At 49.8% G+C, this 20863-nt stretch overlaps 1 protein-coding gene across 2 annotated transcripts in view; it reads left to right on the plus strand.

Annotated features, from left to right (window-relative positions):
* The window catches only part of DISP3 (dispatched RND transporter family member 3), a 45301-nt gene extending 25934 nt beyond the window's left edge, over window positions 1-19367 (plus strand). The window contains exons 4-21 of one of the 2 annotated variants that reach the window (XM_052791691.1): window positions 550-686; window positions 1119-1253; window positions 1467-1627; window positions 2019-2158; window positions 2942-3087; window positions 4597-4758; window positions 5173-5334; window positions 5752-5874; window positions 6477-6613; window positions 7300-7481; window positions 7932-8062; window positions 8173-8345; window positions 9398-9524; window positions 10706-10851; window positions 11215-11374; window positions 11758-11871; window positions 12847-13013; window positions 13739-14438. In XM_052791691.1, coding sequence (XP_052647651.1) covers window positions 550-686; window positions 1119-1253; window positions 1467-1627; window positions 2019-2158; window positions 2942-3087; window positions 4597-4758; window positions 5173-5334; window positions 5752-5874; window positions 6477-6613; window positions 7300-7481; window positions 7932-8062; window positions 8173-8345; window positions 9398-9524; window positions 10706-10851; window positions 11215-11374; window positions 11758-11871; window positions 12847-13013; window positions 13739-14101 — 2866 coding nt within the window. In that variant the 3' untranslated portion in view covers window positions 14102-14438. The other variant, XR_008235906.1, reaches the window with a different exon arrangement.
* The last annotated feature ends 1496 nt before the right edge of the window (window positions 19368-20863 follow it).

Raw genomic sequence — 20863 nt, forward strand, 5'->3', positions numbered from 1 at the left:
AAGCCGAAAGGGAGCTGGGGCCAAGGCTTGGTTCTGAAGCTTGGATTCCTGATAGCCTCCTATGGTGCAGTGTTATTGTACTCCTGGTTAATTATCTTGGATTACTTCTGCTCAGAGCCTGCTTCCAGAAGCAGAAGCTGGTAAATCGTATGGTTTCTGGTAAGCTCTTACTCTGCCTGCATCCACTGGTTATTACCTTTGTGCTTAATATAATAAGCAATGATTAGGATTCCAGATGGAATTGGCTTTGGAGGCTTCAGGAGCTGTCTGTTAGTGCCAAAGACCCACCATGCACTGGAAGAATTTTAAAAATATTAGACCTGTTCTTTTATTTTTCTTCCTTCTTATGTGAATTTCACCTCCAGCAGCAACCTTGTTCAGCCTGCTGTCACCACTCTGACCTGTTTCCTCAGAGAACTGCCAAGTTTATTAGAGCAGTGACCTCCTTTGGCTCTGGGGGAGACATTGTACTTTAAATACCCTAGCTTTGCTCCCTTTACACTCAACTCTGCCTACTCCTCTTCCTTCCTTCATGTCTTCCCACCCTAGCAAAGTCCAGGTGCTGTACGGAGGGACGGATTTGTTTGACTATGAAGTGAGGAGGACTTTCAACAATGACATGTTGCTGGCCTTCATCAGCAGTAGCTGCATAGCTGTCTTGGTCTACATCCTTACCTCCTGCTCAGGTAGGCTGTAGTCACGACTCCCCTTTTCTCACACAAATCCAAATGTGCCATGACTCCCTGTGTCTGTGCAAGCCTTGGGAGAGGCTCTGATGCCCTAACACCAGCCTGGCTTTGTGGCACAGCAGCATGCAGAAGGTCATGCAAGTCTGATTCTCCAGAGCAGAGATTTGTGGGCAGGGTGGGGGGAAGGCTCACAGGAGAACAGAAATAAGATGCAGATTCCCATCTTACTAACACTGGTGTAAAGCTGATGTAATTTCATGGATGGGCCTCATGGGAAGGAGTCTGCAAGCGGTACTCTTGCAGCCCTGAGCTATTCTGTCACCAACACACTCCTGGGAACCAGTAGCCTAACGAGGCAGGTGCAAGGTGTCTGTTCTCCCAGGGGGCAGCCAGCAGTACTACTTTTTCTGTGTTCTTTTCTTCCTATAGTGTTCCTGTCATTCTTTGGCATTGCCAGTATTGGACTAAGCTGCCTGGTGGCTCTGTTCCTGTACCATGTCGTATTTGGGATCCAGTACCTGGGTATACTCAATGGTGTGGCTGCCTTTGTCATTGTGGGGATTGGTAAGCACATCCTTGCTCAAAACCTACCTGTGTTGCCTTGCCATAACTCCTACCTGCAGGAGAGAAAAAGGTGATGGTGGCAAATGCGGACTGAATTTCCCTCCATTACCTGTAAGTGAAATATTTGCAGGTCAGATGTTGAAGGGAAATTAGATTTTTAGCACGTGTCCCTACTGTGAGCAAAATATCAAAATCTCCCCCCTCTTTTTCCAGGGGTTGATGATGTCTTTGTTTTCATCAACACCTACCGCCAAGCCACCCACCTCAAGGACCTGCGACTGCGCATGATCCACACTATCCAGACAGCAGGGAAGGCCACCTTCTTCACTTCCCTGACCACAGCTGCAGCATATGCTGCCAACATCTTCTCTCAGGTACACTGCGGCTTTGGGATTTGGGGCTTTCTGTTTCTGCCAGAGAGCCTAATAGATGGGGAAGCTGCCAGCACCATCTTTCTGTCCTCTCCTCCAGCACAGGGGCATGCCAGACTTGCTTGCCCTATAGGGCTGTCCCTTACCTGCTCTAAGGCAGTGGACACTCTCCCTGTATCAGCATCCAAGGCAATATTTCCTATGCCACTGATCAGACAGGATCCTGTGGCTGTCAGGCTCTGGCCCAGCTCTTTACTTACCATGTTTGCTGACTACCATGACTGAGGTCAGCGTGTGCTATTCTCAGGTTCCCCCGGATATCATTCTAGCCTGGTGTCTCTCCACATCTCCTGCCCCAGTCGATCCCAACTCCATGTTCTCTCTCTTCATGTAGATCCCAGCCGTGCATGACTTTGGACTCTTCATGTCGCTGATTGTGTCCTGCTGCTGGGTAGCTGTGCTCTTCACAATGCCAGCTGCTCTTGGAATATGGACCCTTTATGTGTCCCCACTAGAGACCTCCTGTCAAACCAGGTGAGCCTGGAGCCTCCTTGTGTGGGTGGGAAGTTGTTGTGGAACTCACAGCCAAGGCAGTGTGCAAATCCCTGCCCTATCCTCTCAGTTATCCTCATCCCCTTAGGCAGCTTGGTTTTGCCATTCCCTATTAGTCTCCAACAGAAGCAAACTTTAACTTCTGCCATTCCAGAGTGGAGAAAAATGGAAGGGCCAGGTCCCAGTCTCATTCCCCCTGGTGTACGCACAGGTGCCTCCCACGAGCCAGACTGCAATGCCAGTCATACCTCTTCATTGAATCCCATGGAGTATTGGAGCCATTTGAGTCCTCAGAGCACTTACTGCACAGCTAAATCCTCTAGCTGTGGAGACTCAAGCCCTGCAAGGCAGACAGATCAACATTGCTCCTGCCTGTGAGCACAAGCAGGGCATGCAGATTTGTATCTGAAAGTCAGCACATTTCCCCTTCCCCTGCTCTTTAGCAGTGCAGATGACCTGGCCTGATTTAATTCATTAGCAGGGAGATGAACTGCTGAAACTCCCATCACTCAGAGCCCAGTGTTCCTTGCTCAGCCCTGCTCTGTGTATACAGCCCAGCCTGCTACTGCTTTGCCATAGTCGCTCAGCCCCTGACCTCTCAGCACGTAGCAATGGAAATTGCTCATGGCAGTGCCTGTTTTCTTTCCAAGTAATTGGAGCAGGCTGTTGCTGCTCTCCTTGTCACTGAAGGAGCCCACCAGTAACTCTTTGCAGGGTATGTGGCTTAAAACTCATGCTTTTGTCTCCTTCTGTGCTCCAATCCAGCTGTAGTCAGAAGTGCACCAAAAAGAGTGCCTTGCACCTGGCTGAAGATCTCTTCATTGCCTCGGAGGCCACCTCCAGAGCAGGCAGAGAGACGCTTCCCTATCTTGATGATGACATCCCACTGCTCAGTGTGGAGGAGGAGCCTGGTATGTGCCTGCTGTGTAATGCCTTCAGGGGGACCACACTGCCCTGTTCATCCTGCAGTTCCTCCCGTCCCTGCCACTGGTCCGTGCCTCAGTTTCCCTTCTTTTAAGCTGGAGATGGTGCTGACACAGGAGGTTGTAGGAGTCTGAACTCACTAATGGTTGTAAGTTGCTTTGAGATCTTCAGTGGGTGTCGATACATGCTTTCTAACTGCTTTGCTAGTCCTCTTGGGTCTAACTAGTGGAGTGTACTTTCTGGCTGGAATCACTGATTGTGACATGGATGTAGCCATGACACATCTAACCTATAGCACCAGGACAGCTCACCTTTGAGTAAGAGTTTTCCCTTCTTCCCTGCCATACCGAGCACTGCATTTGGGAAGCAGGTGAGAGAACACTTAGTTATTCTCCAGCACCACCTCCTCAGAGCATCTCCTCCATCGTGTCATGAAGAGGGCAGTGACTTGCCTGAGACCACATAAGCAGTCTAGAAAAAGAGCCCAGAAATTTCCTAGCTGTTGTTAGCAGCAGATAATCCTTATAGACCTGATCGAAGATAAGGGTGCTTACAGGGTCATGCTCTGTTGTACTTGGCTTTTTAAAACGTGCTGGGATCTCTTCCTTTTAAAAACCCCAATGGAAGTGGTCTGGGCAGAGAGTTGTTTTCAGGCCTTGCAGCAAACTGGAACTGGAGGCAAATGGATCAATGGTTGAGAGTCCACCAGTCCCACAGCAGTGTGCAGACCCCCTCCCTGCAGAGGAGGCTCTGAGCTGCCTTTGATAGGCAGACAACTAAGCTTTAGCACTGTGCTGCAAGAGCTGTCTCCTTAGTATGCCAGAGCCACATGCAACAGTAACATAGGGAAATAACTCCTTCCCTTGAGCAGAGTAAACATTAGGATGCTTTTCTCCAGGGGCCCCTGGGCGTCAGGTAACTTGTGAAGAAGCAAAGCAGCTTGTTCCAGTTGGTGACAAAGCATGGTCTGTGGGTCAGCTGTACAGCATGCCAGGCACACTTTGACCCCACGACAGCAAATGTCTGCTTCTCACCCATAGGGAAGAGGGTGGTTCCCTAGGCATCCCTGAGCTGGAGCAAAGAGATCAGATAGGAGCCAGGCTGCAGTCAGGAAGAGGTCAGCAGGGTGCAATTAGCTGTAAGACATACTTAGTGGGACAGGGACAAATTTTGCTTGGCCCCAGAAGCGTGCAGTGTCCCTGTGACCTTATGGACAATGTTAGGGGGATCTGGCAGAGGAAGAATAGCCTGAAGCATAGGCTTTGGACTGAGCTATGGATTTAGAAGTGTAGCTGTCACATGGCAGTGACTTGACAAAGATGTTTCCTATGACATCCTGGGAAGCCACTGCCTCTGCCTGGGTCTTATTCCATCTCTTTAGCTTGAGTGAGTTGTACAGCACCTTGCAGAAGATTTTGTAAAGGAGAGCAGAAAGCTATGAGAGACATTCATGACACTGAGCACTAAGACTGCCTTTGATTTCTCTTTCTTTCTAGGCTCCCTGGAAATGGGGGATGTCCCCTTGGTATCTGTGATGCCAGAAAATCTGCAGCTCCCTGCAGAGAAGAGCAACCGGGGTCAATTGATAACTCATCTGCAGGAACTGCTGGAACACTGGGTGCTGTGGTCTGCAGTGAAGAGCAGATGGGTGATTGTGGGTAAGGAAGGAGGGGGGTATTCCATCTGCATGGATTTTGGAGGGTTTGATAGCATCTCAATCGGTCCCCAAGCCTTGATTATTAGTGACAAGAGGTTGAGAAAAGGGACATAGTAGCTGGCTTCTAACTCAGTGGAAGAGTGTCCCCAGAACAGTCAGTCCCTAAGGGAACTGCATGAGGAACTCAGACTTTTCCATCCCTCTCCTTTCACTCAGATCTGAAATGGCAAGTCCTCATGGGGTTTTCCAGGCATGGGGCTCATTACAAGAAAGTCCAGCTGCTATTGTGCTTTAGAGGCTGTTCCTTTTTCCTGTCGAAAATACCACCTTTCTGCCACAAACCTGCTGTCTGAGTATGTCCTAAGTGCAAGATGCACGTAGGATCCCACACACTTACCTGGGCTCCTCCTTGCAGGGCTCTTTCTCCTTGTTTTGCTCCTGTCCATATTCTTTGCTAGCCGCCTCCATCCAGCTAGCCGTGCTCCAGTCTTGTTCCGGCCAGACACTAACATCCAGGTGCTGCTAGACCTGAAATACAATCTGAGTGCTGAAGGCATCTCCTGTATTACCTGCTCAGGTGAGAGTGCTGGTCCCCAGACCACGGTGGGTGCAGCCTGGCCTAAGCCCTGAGCTGGAGGCCTACATTGTTCAAATATTTCATTGGACATTGGATGGACGCTGTTGAAGGGAGGCACATATTGGGAGTGGGGTGGTTTAGTTGCCTGTAGAAGTGGAGAATTTTGAAAATTATTTCCTGCTTTAGCCAGGAACTGCCTGAGTATTTCTGCTGGAGCAATTCCTTTATAGTCCATGAAAACTGATGACTTTTACTCATAAGTGCTGGTCACATGCCAGTGACAAGCTGGGGGTCTGTGGCTCTGTGTTCCCTGCTTAGGGTTTGGTGTTCAGTAGCAGAGTCTGTGGTGTGTGCAGGGCTGGCAGGTCTCTTGTCATGCCATTTGCTCTTTCCTCCCTGACTGACCTTGTGGGACAGGTTTGTTTCAGGAAAAGCCCCACAGTTTGCAGAACAACATCCGAACCTCCTTGGAAAAAAAGAAGAGGGGCTCAGGGTCACCTTGGGGAAGCAAAGGGAGCATAAGTGATACAGGGCAACAAGGTAAGTGGGGGACTGACTCCATTTGCATCCAGGCCCCAAGGATCCACTCAGGTAAAAACTAAATCATATGATCTCTAAATAGCTGATGGGGAATAATTCTCTTCAGACCCTGCCCTGCTGAGCCCTAGCTTGGTGCTGGATATAAGGGGCATCATTACAATCCCCCTTTCCTGAATGCCTACTGTTCTCTAGGACATGGTCCTATAACCCAGGTGGCAGTACAGTCTAGTGACAGATCCCTCTGGTCTGAGTACTGGGCTAGGAGCTCAGAGCTTTTGCATCCCAGTCCTATGTCACAACCTTGTTGGCAGGCCATGAGGACAGTAAATTCAGCCTGCTTTGCAGGGGATTTTGAGGATAAAAGAGTTACAGGGCCAGGTCCCAAGATGACATGAATCAGTAAGCCATCAGGAATTACTGCAGCTGAGGATATATTTGTGAGTACCTTTGAAAGGTGTGCTGTACTGCTAGAAGGCAAAGGCTGTGCCTGCGGCCCCAGAGGAGAGAGCAGACCAGAAGAACCCTCCTTTGCTGCTGCCCATATCTGTAGGGTTTGCTGACTGAGAAGTACCACTAGCCCTCATGCCCTCTGTTTTCTTCAGATCTCCAGGGGACTGTGTATATCTCCAAGTCCAGAAGCAAGGGAAGACCAGCCATCTACAGATTCTCACTGAATGCCAGTGTCCCTGCCCCCTGGCAGATGGTGTCACCGGGAGACGGGGAGGTGCCTTCATTCCAGGTGAGTCGGTCCAGGGATGTCGGACCCCTCTATCAAGAGTGCAGCACTCAACAGGTGAGCATAAGAGCCTCCTCCTGTCTCTCCACAGGGTCCTAAGTAGCTCAGGGTGAAATTTGCGGGGCATTGCAGTAAGGTAGCTAACATGGAGGGCATTGTGCCTGGCATCATTAAAGATTATGCCTCATAGTGCCACAATACTTAACCTGTTGCTGTTGCGATGTGACTGTCAGCAATGGGAGCAGAAGTGTGGGTGTCTGTGGAGATCAGATGAGGCCTGGCATCATCAGCTGAGCTCATTCTAGTAGAAACTGTTACTGAGACAACTGGATTCCCACTGCTTCCTTCTGTACAGCCACAGACACAGGCAAGCGGGCAACACTGCTTGTATTTAGGCCATATTGGGCACACACACCCCCAGGAGGACTCGCTTTCAGATGTCCCTCACCCTGGACAGAGCAGCCGCCATTCAGCCTAGGCCACAGAGAATGGGGGTGGCAAGGGGCCCCATGACACACTGGCCAGCCCTGGGAAGGAGACAGGTTGGGGGCTGGCTGGGTTTGTGCCTGCAGTACTCGTTCTGTGTGGCTGTGCCAGTGCTCAGGGAGGAGGGGAGTGTGTGATGCTAATGTGCAACAGGCTGCAACCCTGTGGAGTTAAGTGTCTGTTTTCATTAATCCATTGCTTAGGTGTATAGAGTGCCTTTCGGTAACTTCACCAGGAAGCTGACAGCTTGTGTGTCCACAGTAGGGCTGCTTAAGCAGACGAGCCCCAGGAAGTGGATGATGACCACCTTGTCCTGTGACACCAAGAGAGGCTGGAAGTTCGACTTCAGTTTCTACGTGGCCGCCAAGGAGCAACAGCGGACACGGTAACCTTCCAAAACCCACTCAGGGCCAGGCAGCAAAAACAGCACAGCTGAGTGGCTGATAGGAGATGCCTAATGTCCAGTGCCAGTCCTGCCCTCAGCTGATGACATCCATGGCCCTAGGACTTTCTTTGCTGCAAATGTGCCCCATCTTTGCAAAGTTACTCTGCAGGCCCATAGCATCATTAAGATGCCAAAGGCTTGACAGGTGCAGGACTGTGACTGGTTGCTGCTTTGGGTGTCAAAAAGACAGTGCCAATCTTGGTCTTGCCCTTACCCACCTGAACTCTTGGACTGAACAGGCAGCACAGAATATGCAGTGGCTAGGGAACCAGATCTGGAGTTGCCCACCTTTTTCTTCTGTCCCTGAGAACATCTGTTTCCATGTAATGCTTTGGACACTTCATCTTTACTACCTCTGGTCCCCCATAACGAACTTTCTTTGCTGCACAGGAAACTGTATTTTGCCCAGTCGCATAAGCCCCCTTACCATGGCCGAGTGTGTGTAGCACCTCCTGGCTGTCTTCTCAGCTCTAGCCCAGATGGACCCACCAAAGGCATCCTCTATGTTCCCAGTGAGAAAGGTAAGCTGATGAGGACCTGTTCAGCCATGTCTGACTGTCAGGTCCAGAGAGCCAAACCCTTTTTTGCTGCCTTCTGATGTAACCAACCTTTCTTCTGTATTTGACAGCAGCACCCAAAGCAAAGCTGTCAGCCACTTCTGGATTTAATCCTTGCATGAACACGGGCTGCGGGAAGCCAGCAGTGCGGCCACTGGTAGACACAGGAGCCATGGTGTTTGTAGTGTTTGGTATCAGAGGTGTTAATCGCACAAGACGCCCGGACAACCACGTCATCGGAGACATGGTACACACATTCTGGCATGCTGGACAGGCATGCTCGGGGCTGATGAGTGAGGGACGGTGTCCCTGGATGGTGTTTAATTAATCCCCACAGCCCAGGCAGCGTGGTCCAGCGGTCTAGATAGATGGAATAGCAAAGATGATAGCATTGTGATGAGCTAAAAGTGCATTTCTGTTCTAGCAAATTCACAAATAATGGAGATTAGGAAGCCCTTATTGAAATCACTTCAGACTTTTCAGAAAATCCCTTTCTGAGTGCATTATCTAACCTTCTAATTTTGAGTCTAAATCTGGCTTTCCTGAGGATTTTAGAAGCAAACCCATCTTAAGCTGAGTATGAAAATCTCACTACAGATTCAAGATCCAGGGAACTGATATTTTTCTATAATTTTTTATCTTGTTATGAGATATTAACATGAAAAAATACAAATCAATTACTCTGGGGAAAGGTTACTAAATGTGACTTCTCCATGAACAGCTTCTCTCCCAGATCTGATACCTTGACATGTTCACAGCCTTTCTCCAGAAAAAATATGCTTAGCTCTGGTTACTTAGCAAATGCACTTCAGCTTTCTGCTGTTCTTCCTGCCTTCTGATTTGGGGGCACTGTGCAGAATCGGCCTTTGCCTGTTTCCTCTGGAGGGGGCAGTGTGAAATGCAGGCAGTGGAGTGTGCAGAAAACTGGAGTTCCACGCTGGGCGCTGCTAGGGCTTCAGGGCTGCTCCTTAGGCAGACCCTAATGGTGTTGGGCATGGTATGGTGGCTATTCATTTAGTAGTGCTTCTGTCATACTGCCTGCCTTTCCCCCCACCCCCCCACCCCTTTTTTTTTTTTTTTTTTTTTGGAGGTGGGTGGGGAGCAGGCAGCATGTAGTTTCTTCCTGGGTTATCTGGTGAGGCAAAGATGTCTGCTGGGTTCTTCCACTGTATAACCTGTCTGTATAAGCTAGTCCCAGGCTGTGTAGCCAGAAGAGGACTCGCCTTCTGCCTTCTTGTGCCAGTTGCTGTGTGTATGCCTCACGTGTGGTGCTCTTATTGTTGTGTCTCCTTGTGAAAGGGCAGCGTTATCTATGATGACAGCTTCGACCTCTTCAAAGAGATTGGCAACCTGTGCCGCCTCTGCAAAGCCATAGCCAGCAACACCGAGCTAGTGAAGCCAGGAGGGGCTCAGTGCCTGCCCTCTGGTAGGTAGGACTAACACCAGCCACAGACTCCTTGGGGGGATTCTGGGTCCCTGGGTGGAGACTGGTTCTCACCCGCCAGTCTGAGGAGTGTGGCTGATAAGGGCTTTTAAACTTTCAGATCCCAGCTTGATGAAGCAGGGATAGGAAAAGGAGGTACCAGTCAATGATAAATACAGGCAGTGCAGGGAGGAGAGGTGTTTCTCAGCAGTCAGCTCTCCTGATCTGGCTGCAGCACAGCTCTGCCTGTTTGTACCTGGCTTAAGTCACAGCTCCCATCTCCACGGGCCATTCACCTCATGCTTCCGTGTGTTGTGCCAACCATTTGGGGGATGAGAAATACACAGCAAGTGGGACAGGAACATCAGACTCCTGTTCTGCAGCTCTGTTTGCAGCAGTGTTTGTTTGAGCTGGGGTCCTCAACAGCAAACCAGAAAGGGTGGCTGCTTCTTGCTGCCCTTTTCTTCCCAAGGCAGCTTTACCCTCCTAGAACATGCCCCTCGTTGTGCTTTCTGGGAGGTGAGAAGGAAAAATGGTGTCTTTAACTCCAAAGACACTGGGAATATTCTTTGGGATTTAATCCAGTGAAGATAAGAACAGAATTGTATCTGTTCTTTCTAGTCATGGGTATTGCTTGTGATACACTTAATCTTTTGGACAAGTAAATATCTTCTTAGTAGCTCCTGAATAACGAGCAAATCACACCTGATCTCCTTGTGATGAGGCTGCTCACCGCCCCTGTGGCTTCACATATCCAACCAATGACTCTCTCTTCCAACTTCAGAAGTCACAAGGTTGTGGAGTTGAGTCTAGGAAGTGTATATTGGCTTCAGGCCAAAAGCCAGTCTCTCGTACCTGGAGAAAATCCCTTCGAGGCCAGGCAGACAGCTCCTCAGCACTTTCTGTTCATACTGCTTCCTGGCAGCTGGGGACAAACAGGGGTGGGGTGGTAGTGCCCTGTCCACTGCTGATGGCACAGAGTGCCCTTTCAAGCCAGCAACAGCTGAGGGCTCTGGTGCTGAGACCTCAAGGGCTTTGGCAAGTTAGAGTTGCAAGGGGAAGCAGCTGCTGACAAATGGGGCCTGCAACTTTCTCTTGATTTTTTTTTTTTTTTTCCCCCCTTGCTCCAACATGTTTCCTTTCCCTGTCCTGTTCTTCATCCCCTGCTCTTTCTTTCTTTCCAGGTTACAGCATCTCCTCCTTTCTGCAGATGTTGCATCCTGAGTGCAAGAACATCCCTGAGCCAAACCTGCTGCCCGGACAGCTCTCTCATGGAGCAGTGGGGGTGAAGGATGGGAAGGTGCAGTGGATCTCCATGGCATTTGAATCGGTGAGCACATGGCATCACCATCTATCCTTGTGACAGTTTCTTCTTGTGAATTCTGGGGGGTTAGCTCTGCTCTTTCTGCACTGGCCATTTCCATTTGCAGCCATAATTTAGTGTTTGCTAGTGTTTGTGCCTTGTTGCAGACAGATGCCTGCACTCACAAGTTTACTAGAAGTGACTGCTTATGCCACAATTAGCTCTTACTGTGAGAGCTCAGGCAAAGAGCTGGTGGCAGATTTGCCCATATGCCACTGCCAGTTCTGCCTGGTGCTGCAGCTCCAGCTGGCTGCTTCTACCTCTTCCCTTGCCATGCATACCCTGCCCCAAAGAGCAGGACACAAGAATAACATGTTCATCTTGTTACAGACAACCTACAAAGGGAAATCTTCCTTCCAGACATATGCTGACTACCTGAAATGGGAGACATTCCTGCAGCAGCAACTCCAGCTCTTCCCAGAGGGCTCTGCTCTCCGGCACGGTTTCCAGACCTGTGAGCACTGGAAGCAGATCTTCATGGAGATCATAGGCAAGTGACCGCCCTGTTTCCCTCCCCGAGGAGCCCATGCTCTCTGATACATCTTCACAGCACGCTCTGTCCCATCTGATGGGCACGTGTTACATCTTCAGTCCCTTACCATTGCTGTGCGAACTCCTAAAGCTTGTTTCTGCCCCAAGCAGCATATACTGTCAAAATCCTAGGCAGACCCCAGGGAAATAGAGAAAGGAAGGGACTCTGCCCTGCTGATGTGAGAGGCAAGAAGTTGATCATCCACTCTTCACTTTCATCCTCCCCTTCCCATCTCCCCTCAGTGAGTCCCTGCCTGCCTTGTTGCCAACAGGGACACGGTGCCTTTCTCATCCCAGCTGTTGCCTTCCAGGAGTCAAATTAGCTGGCCCTTTTTCTTCCAGGAGTGCAGAGTGCCCTGTACGGTCTCGTCCTCTCGCTGGTTATCTGTGTGGCTGCAGTGGCGGTGTTTACCACTCACATCCTCCTCCTGCTGCCAGTGCTGCTCAGCATTTTAGGTAAAAACACCAATTCCAATATGTCAGGCCTTCCCTTTGTCTGAAATTGGTGGGTTGTGGCACTGCTGAGTCTCTGGTGATTTGAACTGAATTGCTCTTACTCTGTGTTAATCCTTCTGGCTCTCCAGGAGCCAGTCCTGATAATATGTAGGTGAATGGGAGAAACTCTTAACAAATGCATGGGAACCTCATTGGGAAAATAGATTTGTGTGTCTAATTCCCAGTGTGTTTTATCTACACAATCCCTTCTATTTGTTTAAATAAGGGTTTTAGCTACACAAATGCCATCCCTGCCTGTTATGTATAATAATGTGATTAAGTCCCACATGCTCTGAATAACAATTGCACTACTTCCCAAGGATCTGCACCATGGCTGCTGTTTCTAAGCAGTGGGAGATTTTAAAAGCTGAATATTTTAGCAGTTTTGTTAGTATTTGAAGTAAATTTGTAAATAGTTCCCTCTCCCTGGCTGGTGATTTGACGATATTGTGGTCTAAGTGTGTTGCTAAACTTCTCAGCTGAAAAATCAAATCTATCATTTTAAAACCACTTAGTCTCCCACACATGACTCACAAACAAACATCACTCTTGCCTTTGAGAAAAACTTGTGCATGTGCTCAGCGTCTGTGTAACTCCATCAAGCAAAACAAAGGGCCCTCTTTCCTGGGTTTGGATTCATTTAGCAAGCATTAGTCTAGACTGGCATCAGTCTGTCAGTTTGCTTAATATTTAACTAGGTGCTTCACTATCCCCAGCAGGTCTGATTACCTTGTTGAATGGTCCCTATGGAAAGGGAAGGTGAGGGAAGTGTTTGCCTCTGTGGGCAGGAGGGAGTGTGTACAAGATTCAGACTGGCTAGCATGCAGACCTGCAGCGGTATGATCCCAAACTCCCCAGTGATTGACTTGTATCAGTAGGCCTGGGCAGCAGTCCTAGAGTCCTTTATATTTGCCTAACATGACCTTCTTCACACAGGGGTGGTCTGCTTGGTGGTGACAATCATGTACTGGTCTGGCTGGGAAATGGGAGCTGTGGAAGCCATTTCCCTCTCCATCCTCGTTGGCTCTTCTGTTGATTACTGCGTGCACTTGGTGGAGGGCTACCTGCTGGCGGGGGAAAGCCTGCCACTACACCAGGCAGAGGTGAGCTCTTTTCTTCCTATAGCCTTGCATCTGTTCCTCTCATGCCCTTCATGCCACTTGGCTGTGATGCAGGACCTAAGGCATGATGGGCAAGGGGAGACGTGTCTTGCCACCCTCACAGCATGCCTGGGATGCTTGCTGCTTGTCCAGCTGAATGGTCAGACTGATACGAGCATGCGTACCCAAGTACAGTAAACCCAGCTGAGGGTCCAACCCACATGGTTGTCTCTTTCTTACTGGCCACAGCTGTGTGCAAAGCAACCACTTTTTGTGTCCTAGTGAAGGCAGTCTTGTGCTGGAATGGCCATACGCTCATTCTGTAACCTTTGCAAATTGCTTTGCTGTGCTGGACCTCCAGGTCTTCTCTGGCCTTGTTAACATCTTTTGCCTCTTTGGGAAGATGGAGACCACCAAAGCTTGAGGATCTCTTATCCCAGGTATAGCGTCTGCATGCAGTGCCTCTGTTGCGTAGGCCCAGCAGTCAGTCTGATGTGGCTGAAAGGAGGCACAAAAGCCAGCAGACTTCGCCTCTAGTGGTTTTAACCTCATGGCTGTTTGCCCAGTGTGTTCAGAGACTGCATGAACTGTCCGATCTGCGCTCACGTAGCATCTTTGTCCTGGACCAGGACCCAATGAGCTAAGCCACCCTCTCAAAGGCTAAAATATTAGTGCAGCCCCATGTGCTTGTCCCCACTCCCCCTTAACACTGCTGTCCCTTCTGCCAGGACCCCACAGCGTGCCGCCAGTGGAGGACGATTGAAGCAGTCCGTCACGTGGGTGTGGCAATTGTCTCGAGCGCCGTCACCACAGTGATTGCCACCGTCCCGCTCTTCTTCTGCATCATTGCCCCTTTTGCTAAGTTTGGGAAGATTGTGGCCCTCAACACAGGAGTCTCCATCCTGTACACATTAACTGTGAGCACAGCCCTGCTGAGCATCATGGGGCCTGGCACCTTCATCCGCAGCAGGACTTCCTGCCTCAAGGCTGTGGTGGGGGTGCTTCTTGCTGGCCTGCTGGGTCTATGCATCTGCCTTGCCCTGCTGAAGAGTGGATTTAAGATCCCTCTCCCTAACGGGACAGCCCTGTAAAACCTATGCCAAGAGCCACATGCTCTGTCCTCTTGCTCCCTTTCTTTTTTTTTCTTTTTTTTAAAGGATATTTTTTGTAAGAAAAAAAAAGAGGAAAAAAATCCCCTTTTTCCAGAAGTTTTTCAACTCCAGATGCACTTTATTTTCTAATGGGTTTTGCTCTAAACTTGTATTTATTTTGGGTAGTGGTGGATGGATGATGGACAGTGAGGGCTGCCCAGGGAATACCTCAGGCTGTGAGTAGGAGGGGAGGAGGGCTCCTTCTCTCAATTTTCTTTCTGCTTTTACTTTCTTTTTTCTTTTTCTTTTTCTTCTTTTTTTTTTTTTTTTTTTTTAAATGAACAGAGCTTTCTGGAACCGCAAAGCTAAAAGAGGAGAAGGTGGGAAGGCCATCTGATCCCTTTCAAAACCCTTCTCTCTGCCCCTCCCCTCCCCTTGGCCAAGGTCAGCATTGCAATGATAACTCTTGAGGTGATGTCCTATCCCCACGCCAAGCCTGTGCCTCATTACCTGAGCCTTCAAAAACAGCAGTGAGCTGTTGGACAGGCGTGGGAAACAGCATTTTCTGGAACCCTTTGCCCTGTACCCAAGCTAGACCAGCAGTGAACTTGCTGCACAAGAGCTGTTATGGGTGTCATTGTGGGATCCAAACTAGACATGCTGGGTGACACCACCTGCAGTGACCTGCTTTCGTCATTTGTGGAGGGCATCAGAACGCATGGCTTTCCCCTTCTTTCTGAAGGGACAGTGCACCTTTTGCTGGGATCACTTGGGTCTGTGAACAGCCATCAGGAAGGCAAGCGGTGCCCTCAGCGACCTGCCCTCCTCTCCCTCATCTCAGTAGTGAGGCCAAGGCAGTATTGATGCCCAGTCCCACCTCCTGCTCAGTGTGTGACCTCACCAGTCACTGACTCTGCTCTTCATGGTGGAAAGAAAACAGCCTTGAGGGCCCTGCAGAGCCTTTTGGTCATAGCAGTCAGCTCTTAGCCTGAGGACAAGCTAACCACTGGGGCCAGGTAGAGCCCATACCTGGTGGCACGCACGGATAAACAGTGGTGCATCCTCTGTGGCACCTTAGAGACACCCTCAGTTGTGGAGACGTGAGGGCAGCGGAGCTTCAGCCTGTGGCTGCTGCCTGCTCAAAGCAGATGGTTTATATTAAAGTAAAATGAAATCGCAAACTGGTGCCATTAACAAGTACATTTTAAGCATCACTGATTCTGTCATACTTTTAAAATTGAAATAGCTAAGTGTGTGCATTGATATGCAGCACATCTGGTCCTCGGCAGAAGGGGAGGGGTCGTGCCCCCTGGGAGATGCATTAAATGTTATTTACAGGGATGCCAATACAGAGGGGTGGCCGGAAAGCAGCCTGCCTCCATTTGTTTGCAGATACCATGTCGCTGGTGGCTTTGTGTTCTCTGTCTGGATTGACCCCCTTTTTAAGATGGAAATTCCAGGAAGCACATCCGCATTGCCAGCCAAGTTCTGGGCACTGTGCTGCTGAGACAGACCAGCAGCTGCTTCTGCGTGGCTCAGTGTATCCGTGCTCTGATCCCTGCCAGTCTTACACCTTCACATCATGTCATCCCTGTGAAATCAGATCAAATGTTTGTTCCTCAACTAGGTTCCCCAAGGCGTCAGCTGGTGAGAGGAATGCCAGGACAGGACTCATGCTGATGCCAGGGGCAATCCAGAGCAGTCCTGCTGCAGGCAGTGAGGGTGGTGAGAGCCTGAGCAGACCTGGTTTCTTCCTTGTCATCCCATGGTGCAGCCTAGTTACCTCTTTCTGCAAACTGTTAAATGTTCCTTGCACCTATCTCTGATCTGCACCAGTCCCTTCATAATGAACCCTGTGCCCATGAATAAATGGTTCTGGAAAGGATTTTTTACTATCCTTAAGCTGTGCTGCTTTGATGACTGCTGTGCACAGTTCAGCCCCAACATTGATCTGTAAGCCATGCTTTTTTCCCTATGTCTGTTCTCCAAATTTAATTACTAGTGGTGCCCTGAGCACTCCTAAGTGGCAGTGAGCATAGAGGGCAGTGTGCTGATGATGTACAGCCCCATGAGACCTGTGTGGGTGCTGCAGGGGAGAGCAAGGGAGCCCTAGCGCTGCTGCAGTGGATGCTCTGGCTGGTGGCTTGACCTGAATTTAGCTAATGCTTCAAGCTCCTTGGGGTCTTTAAAGCTGATGGATATTCGCAAGGTCACCAGACAAGAGAATAAGGTGCTGAGTCCACCCTTAGAGGAAGTTCCTCCTTCTATGAGCATGAAGAAACCTTGAAAGGTCCTTAAGACAAGGCATAGATGTGCTTTGAATCCTGCCTAATTTAAAGCTCATTTAAGCCCCTGGTGTCCTATGTTTGTGCTCACTATAAAGAGGCTCTGTAAGCCCCCCACCTCCAGAGTGATTCTGGACACACCATGCTGGGACCATTCATTCAGCCACTCTTGGAAGGCAAAGATTAATTTCAAAGTAGTGGAAAACCTTTTATGTCTCTTGGGTCTGATCTGGCAGCATCTGATCTGCAGACAAAAATAACAGATTTCTTGGCACCTGACAGGATTTCACCTGTTTTCTGGAGCAGGCAGGGGAAAGGACAAGTTATCATTTTTCCCTTCTCTTCTCTGGCTAGCCCAGGCTCGCTTAGTGCAGAAGGGCTGGCTGGCACTAGCTGGAGCAGGACTTCACCTTGACCTTGTTTGTCCAAGGTGGTACTTGGACAAAGGAGAGCAATGGCTGGAGTGATTCAGAAAGAATGAGAGACTGAGATAGGTGCAGAGCTGTAGCAGATGATTCACAAAGGCGTACTGAGGAAATTGTACCCCTCCAGCAAGGAAACTGAGGCAAGGAGAAGAGGAGGAACTTACTCCAGATTATAGTAGGATGGCAGAAGAGCCAGGAGATGATCGTAGGTGATGCTTTTCACTGCAAGGACCTGCTGGATGTTGGTAACCTGAAAAATTGATTAAACATAGTCATGACACTGGTCTTAAGATCTAACTAGACACTTGCCCCATCACCATTTCACTCTGCACAGGTCTATGTTGAGGGTGGCTGGTGCTTTCTCCATGTGCAGTGGAGTGAAAGAGGTTTAGAGGTGGGGCCCAGCCTTCCCCAAAATGTTTGCAACACCCTGATCTCCCCAAGTGTTTGTGGAGACAATAAATCGGTAGCAGATGTGTACATTCATCTCCATGTAGGCAGTGTCTTCCTTGGGATTAGAAAATATTCATAAAATTATAGAGGTAAGAAAACGGATGGGTTTATCTGAGCAAATGTGAAGGTGGGGCTGACAGCCCTGCTGGGAATCGGTGCTCTGAGGCAGATGCTCGTAGCAATAAAAAGCAAGGCCTCACCTGTCTGGCGCTGTTCCGGGAGCAGATGCTTGCCCTAAATTAATTCCTCCCACATCTCTACCTATCTTCTTTCTCTGATGACTCCTCTGTTTCCCAGACCATCTCTTGGGCCCTGTCGTCTTGCTGAGCAAGGTTCAGCCTTCTCTGTGGTAGCTGCTCGTGCCCAAGGTGCTCACAGAGTCTGGACTGAAAGTGGCTAGAGCTTGTCTCGGGGAGAATTTCTCAAGCAGAGGAAGCTAGGGAGTTAAAATGCTTCATATGAAGCTGTCAGTTTTCATGTTTTTAAACAGTAGAACACAGCAGACCAGCCTTACTTGGAAGAGAATGCTCTGATTTTCCATTTCAAAACAATTTTGCTGCAATTAAAAAGAAACGTACACGAGTTCCCAGTTACAGCACACTGCAATGGAATATTTTTGTTAACTGGCCACTCCTTTATTTCTAGTAAATCTTGTTTTGGGGGTTACATTCTGAAAAGTTGATGTTAATGTTTCAGGATGGGGCTCATTCTGAAACTGTGCAGTCTCCTACAAATTGGAGCGGGTGCTGTCCTCACCAGAAGCTCTGTCCCTGCCAGCCCAGGGCAGTTGCAGAAGAGCACTGCTCCGCAGTGTTGAAGCACTGTGATATATGCACAGAGCTGGTGTTGCTGCTCATTGCCTTCAGTGGAGCTGCTAAGTGAGTTCAAGGCTCCCCGTGGCTGTGGACACTCAGGGAGAGAGTCCCTGCTCGCAACAGCCCTGTCAAAACCAGCTTTGGAGCGAGGAGGAACAGAGTTGATGTGATTTGCAAAGATCAGTGTCAGAGAAAGGAATAGACCCAGGTCTCCTTGCTTGCTTTGTTTCCTTATGTTGTGGTGCCTCTTGAGGTGCTGGGTTCACGCGGGGTCTGTACAGGCAACTGGGGCATCAGGTTTGGACACTGACCTCAGCAATTCCAAAGGCTGCAGATACTGAAAGGGGATCAGTGGCTGAGTTGGGCTGTGTTTCTCAATCCCTGTTGGATCTGAAACTATGCCAGAGCAAAGGCAGCCTGAGAAATATCTCCAAGGAGGAGGACGTGTGGCATGCTTACAGAGTTACTGGGACCACTGATAACGGTAGTCTGGATGCAGTGGTCTCTGGAGACCCCGGGCTTTGTCTCCGCTGGAACGAACTGGGATGTTGCTTTATGTCATGGCATCTAATTCTTTTAGCTTGTCCTGCACTGAATTTTATTACCAGAGCAGCCTGCCCTCCTGGAAGGTTATAAAAGGCTTTTTATTTAACCCTGTGACATGTATAAATCCTCCCACACTGTCCACAAAGGAAGCTGTGCAGATTGATTTGCAGCCAGGCAGGACAAATTCTCAGTCTCTTGGTTACTTCTTCCGAAATCACTCCTCACCCCAGATAGCACACAAGCCATAGTTCACAGGTTTTTCAAAGGCCTCTGCTAACTGCTCTGCCCTGGCTCAGTACCCACAGTCCTGGAGCTAAAAGTCTTTTAAGGCCTGTCTCCATCCTGAGGATGTTGTTTGGTTGTTCGGCTTTCTCCCCTCCACTCCTCCTTCAGGCAGTTGCTGGAGGGGACAGGAGGGTGATGGCCAGGACCAGAGGCAGAGCAACAAGCAGATGAGTAGAAAGGTTTGCAGGGGGAAGCAGAAGAGAACAAATGGGAGGGAGGATGGTTCAAAAGCCAAGGGGAGAAAGAGGTGTGAGCACCCCAAGGACAGAGGGAGGGAGGGCGCTGCCGTTTCACCACGTCATGTGCAGACCTTAGAGTGTCGGTTCTCAGAGTGATGTAGCACAATTCCTGATGTAACGTACGCGTGTTACTTTTGTAAGTCGTCTCCTACCCTCACTATTTTCAGTGTTTCTTGATTTTTGGAGACTGTTGTAAATAAAAGATTTTGACATTCGCACGTTTGGAGCCCTCACTTGTCACCATGTCACTGTTGCATGTAAACGTAGTGCTGGCTAGGGTGGCATTGACAGGTTATGTGTTGTGTGTGCAAGTAATGCAGCAGGGCTGAGGCCACAGGATCCGTTCCCAACGTGCACAAGATTGTCACTTCCTGCTGCTGAAATCAGGCCCCTTGAAGCCAACCTAGCACATCCAGAAAAGCTGACAGTCTGGAAAAGCCAGCTCAGGATCCCACGCAGGTCTGCAGGAGGGCCGGCTCGAGCGGGAGCTTTAGCAAAGTTTTGTGGAGGCCTTTTACTCCTGCATTCCATACTGTGCTTCTGCCAGTGCATGAAGATGGCACTTCTGCGCTGACTCCATGAGAAGGGGATTCACCTGCCTGCCCCTGTGGCACTGCAGTTTCTCACAATGCACAATGCCTGGCATGAACTTCTTGTCAAGGTTTTGTCTCTGTCCTGTGCTGCAGCAGTGAAGAGCTACTCTGCACTTCCCAGGACCACACTGAACCGATGCACGCAGAGGCCAGCAGGAGGATAGGAGGAGGACCCAGGCATTTACCTCTCTTTGCAGCCGTGCTGAGAGAGGTTTGCTCCCCACACCCTCTCATTTGGGTATGCTCACACTGCACCCAGCTACGACGCTGCTGGGAAGGACAGCACCAACAGCACATTGCAGCAAAAACCTCCCATGTTTTCAAGCCCTCACTTCTACAGATGAGGCCAAAGTTACTAGTGAAACCCCTGTTGTAATAAATACCAGGAAGGCTCAGGGTCACAGTCTGATGAGTAAGAAAAAAAATGCAGTATCCACAGGGAGGAGGAATGTGGTCCCTTTAATGAGAAGTTGGGGATTGCAGGTAGGGGAGGGTTTATGCTCAAGCCTGCTGCTGGGAAATTGCCAAGCAAGGCTGGAAGGGGGTTGGTTTTGGCTACAAATTCAGCCCTTTGCCCCAAGAGCAGGCGCAACGTGCGCTCCCTTGCGTGCTGGCAGGGAGCTGTGTGCGGATTGCGGACCACAGAAGAGGCATGTGTTTCCCTTTGCAGGACTGTGGGACCACCTGGCAGTGGTGAGTGCCCAGGGCTGCCAAATGTGGGGATGGGGGCACAGGAAAGGGGTGCCCTGGGGTACAGCAGCTGCAGACACAGGCAGAGATGGGCAGGGTTTCCATAGCTCTTCAGAAAACGGCTGCTGGGCAGAATAAGGGTTTGGGACAGGGGAAGGGGCTCAGCGGATGGATTACACGGGGTGACAGCTGCTCGCTATTCATTTCAAACTGGCAGAGGTGGGAAGGAATTGTGTTTCTGCCTGCGGGAGCCTGTCCACGCAGGGTTGCTGCCTCAGCCCCTGTGCTAACACTGATGGTCCACACTCTGAAACCTGCTGCCTGCGACTTGGCAGAGCCCCATCTCTTCTTCCAGGTGAGTGAGTCTGGTGTGAAGTCTTCATTACACACTGCAAATTGCCCCCTAGTCTTCTGTCAAGCTATGGCACAGC

The sequence above is a fragment of the Harpia harpyja genome, chromosome 7 (genome assembly GCF_026419915.1).
Source record: "Harpia harpyja isolate bHarHar1 chromosome 7, bHarHar1 primary haplotype, whole genome shotgun sequence".
In the NCBI taxonomy this organism is placed as follows: domain Eukaryota; kingdom Metazoa; phylum Chordata; class Aves; order Accipitriformes; family Accipitridae; genus Harpia; species Harpia harpyja.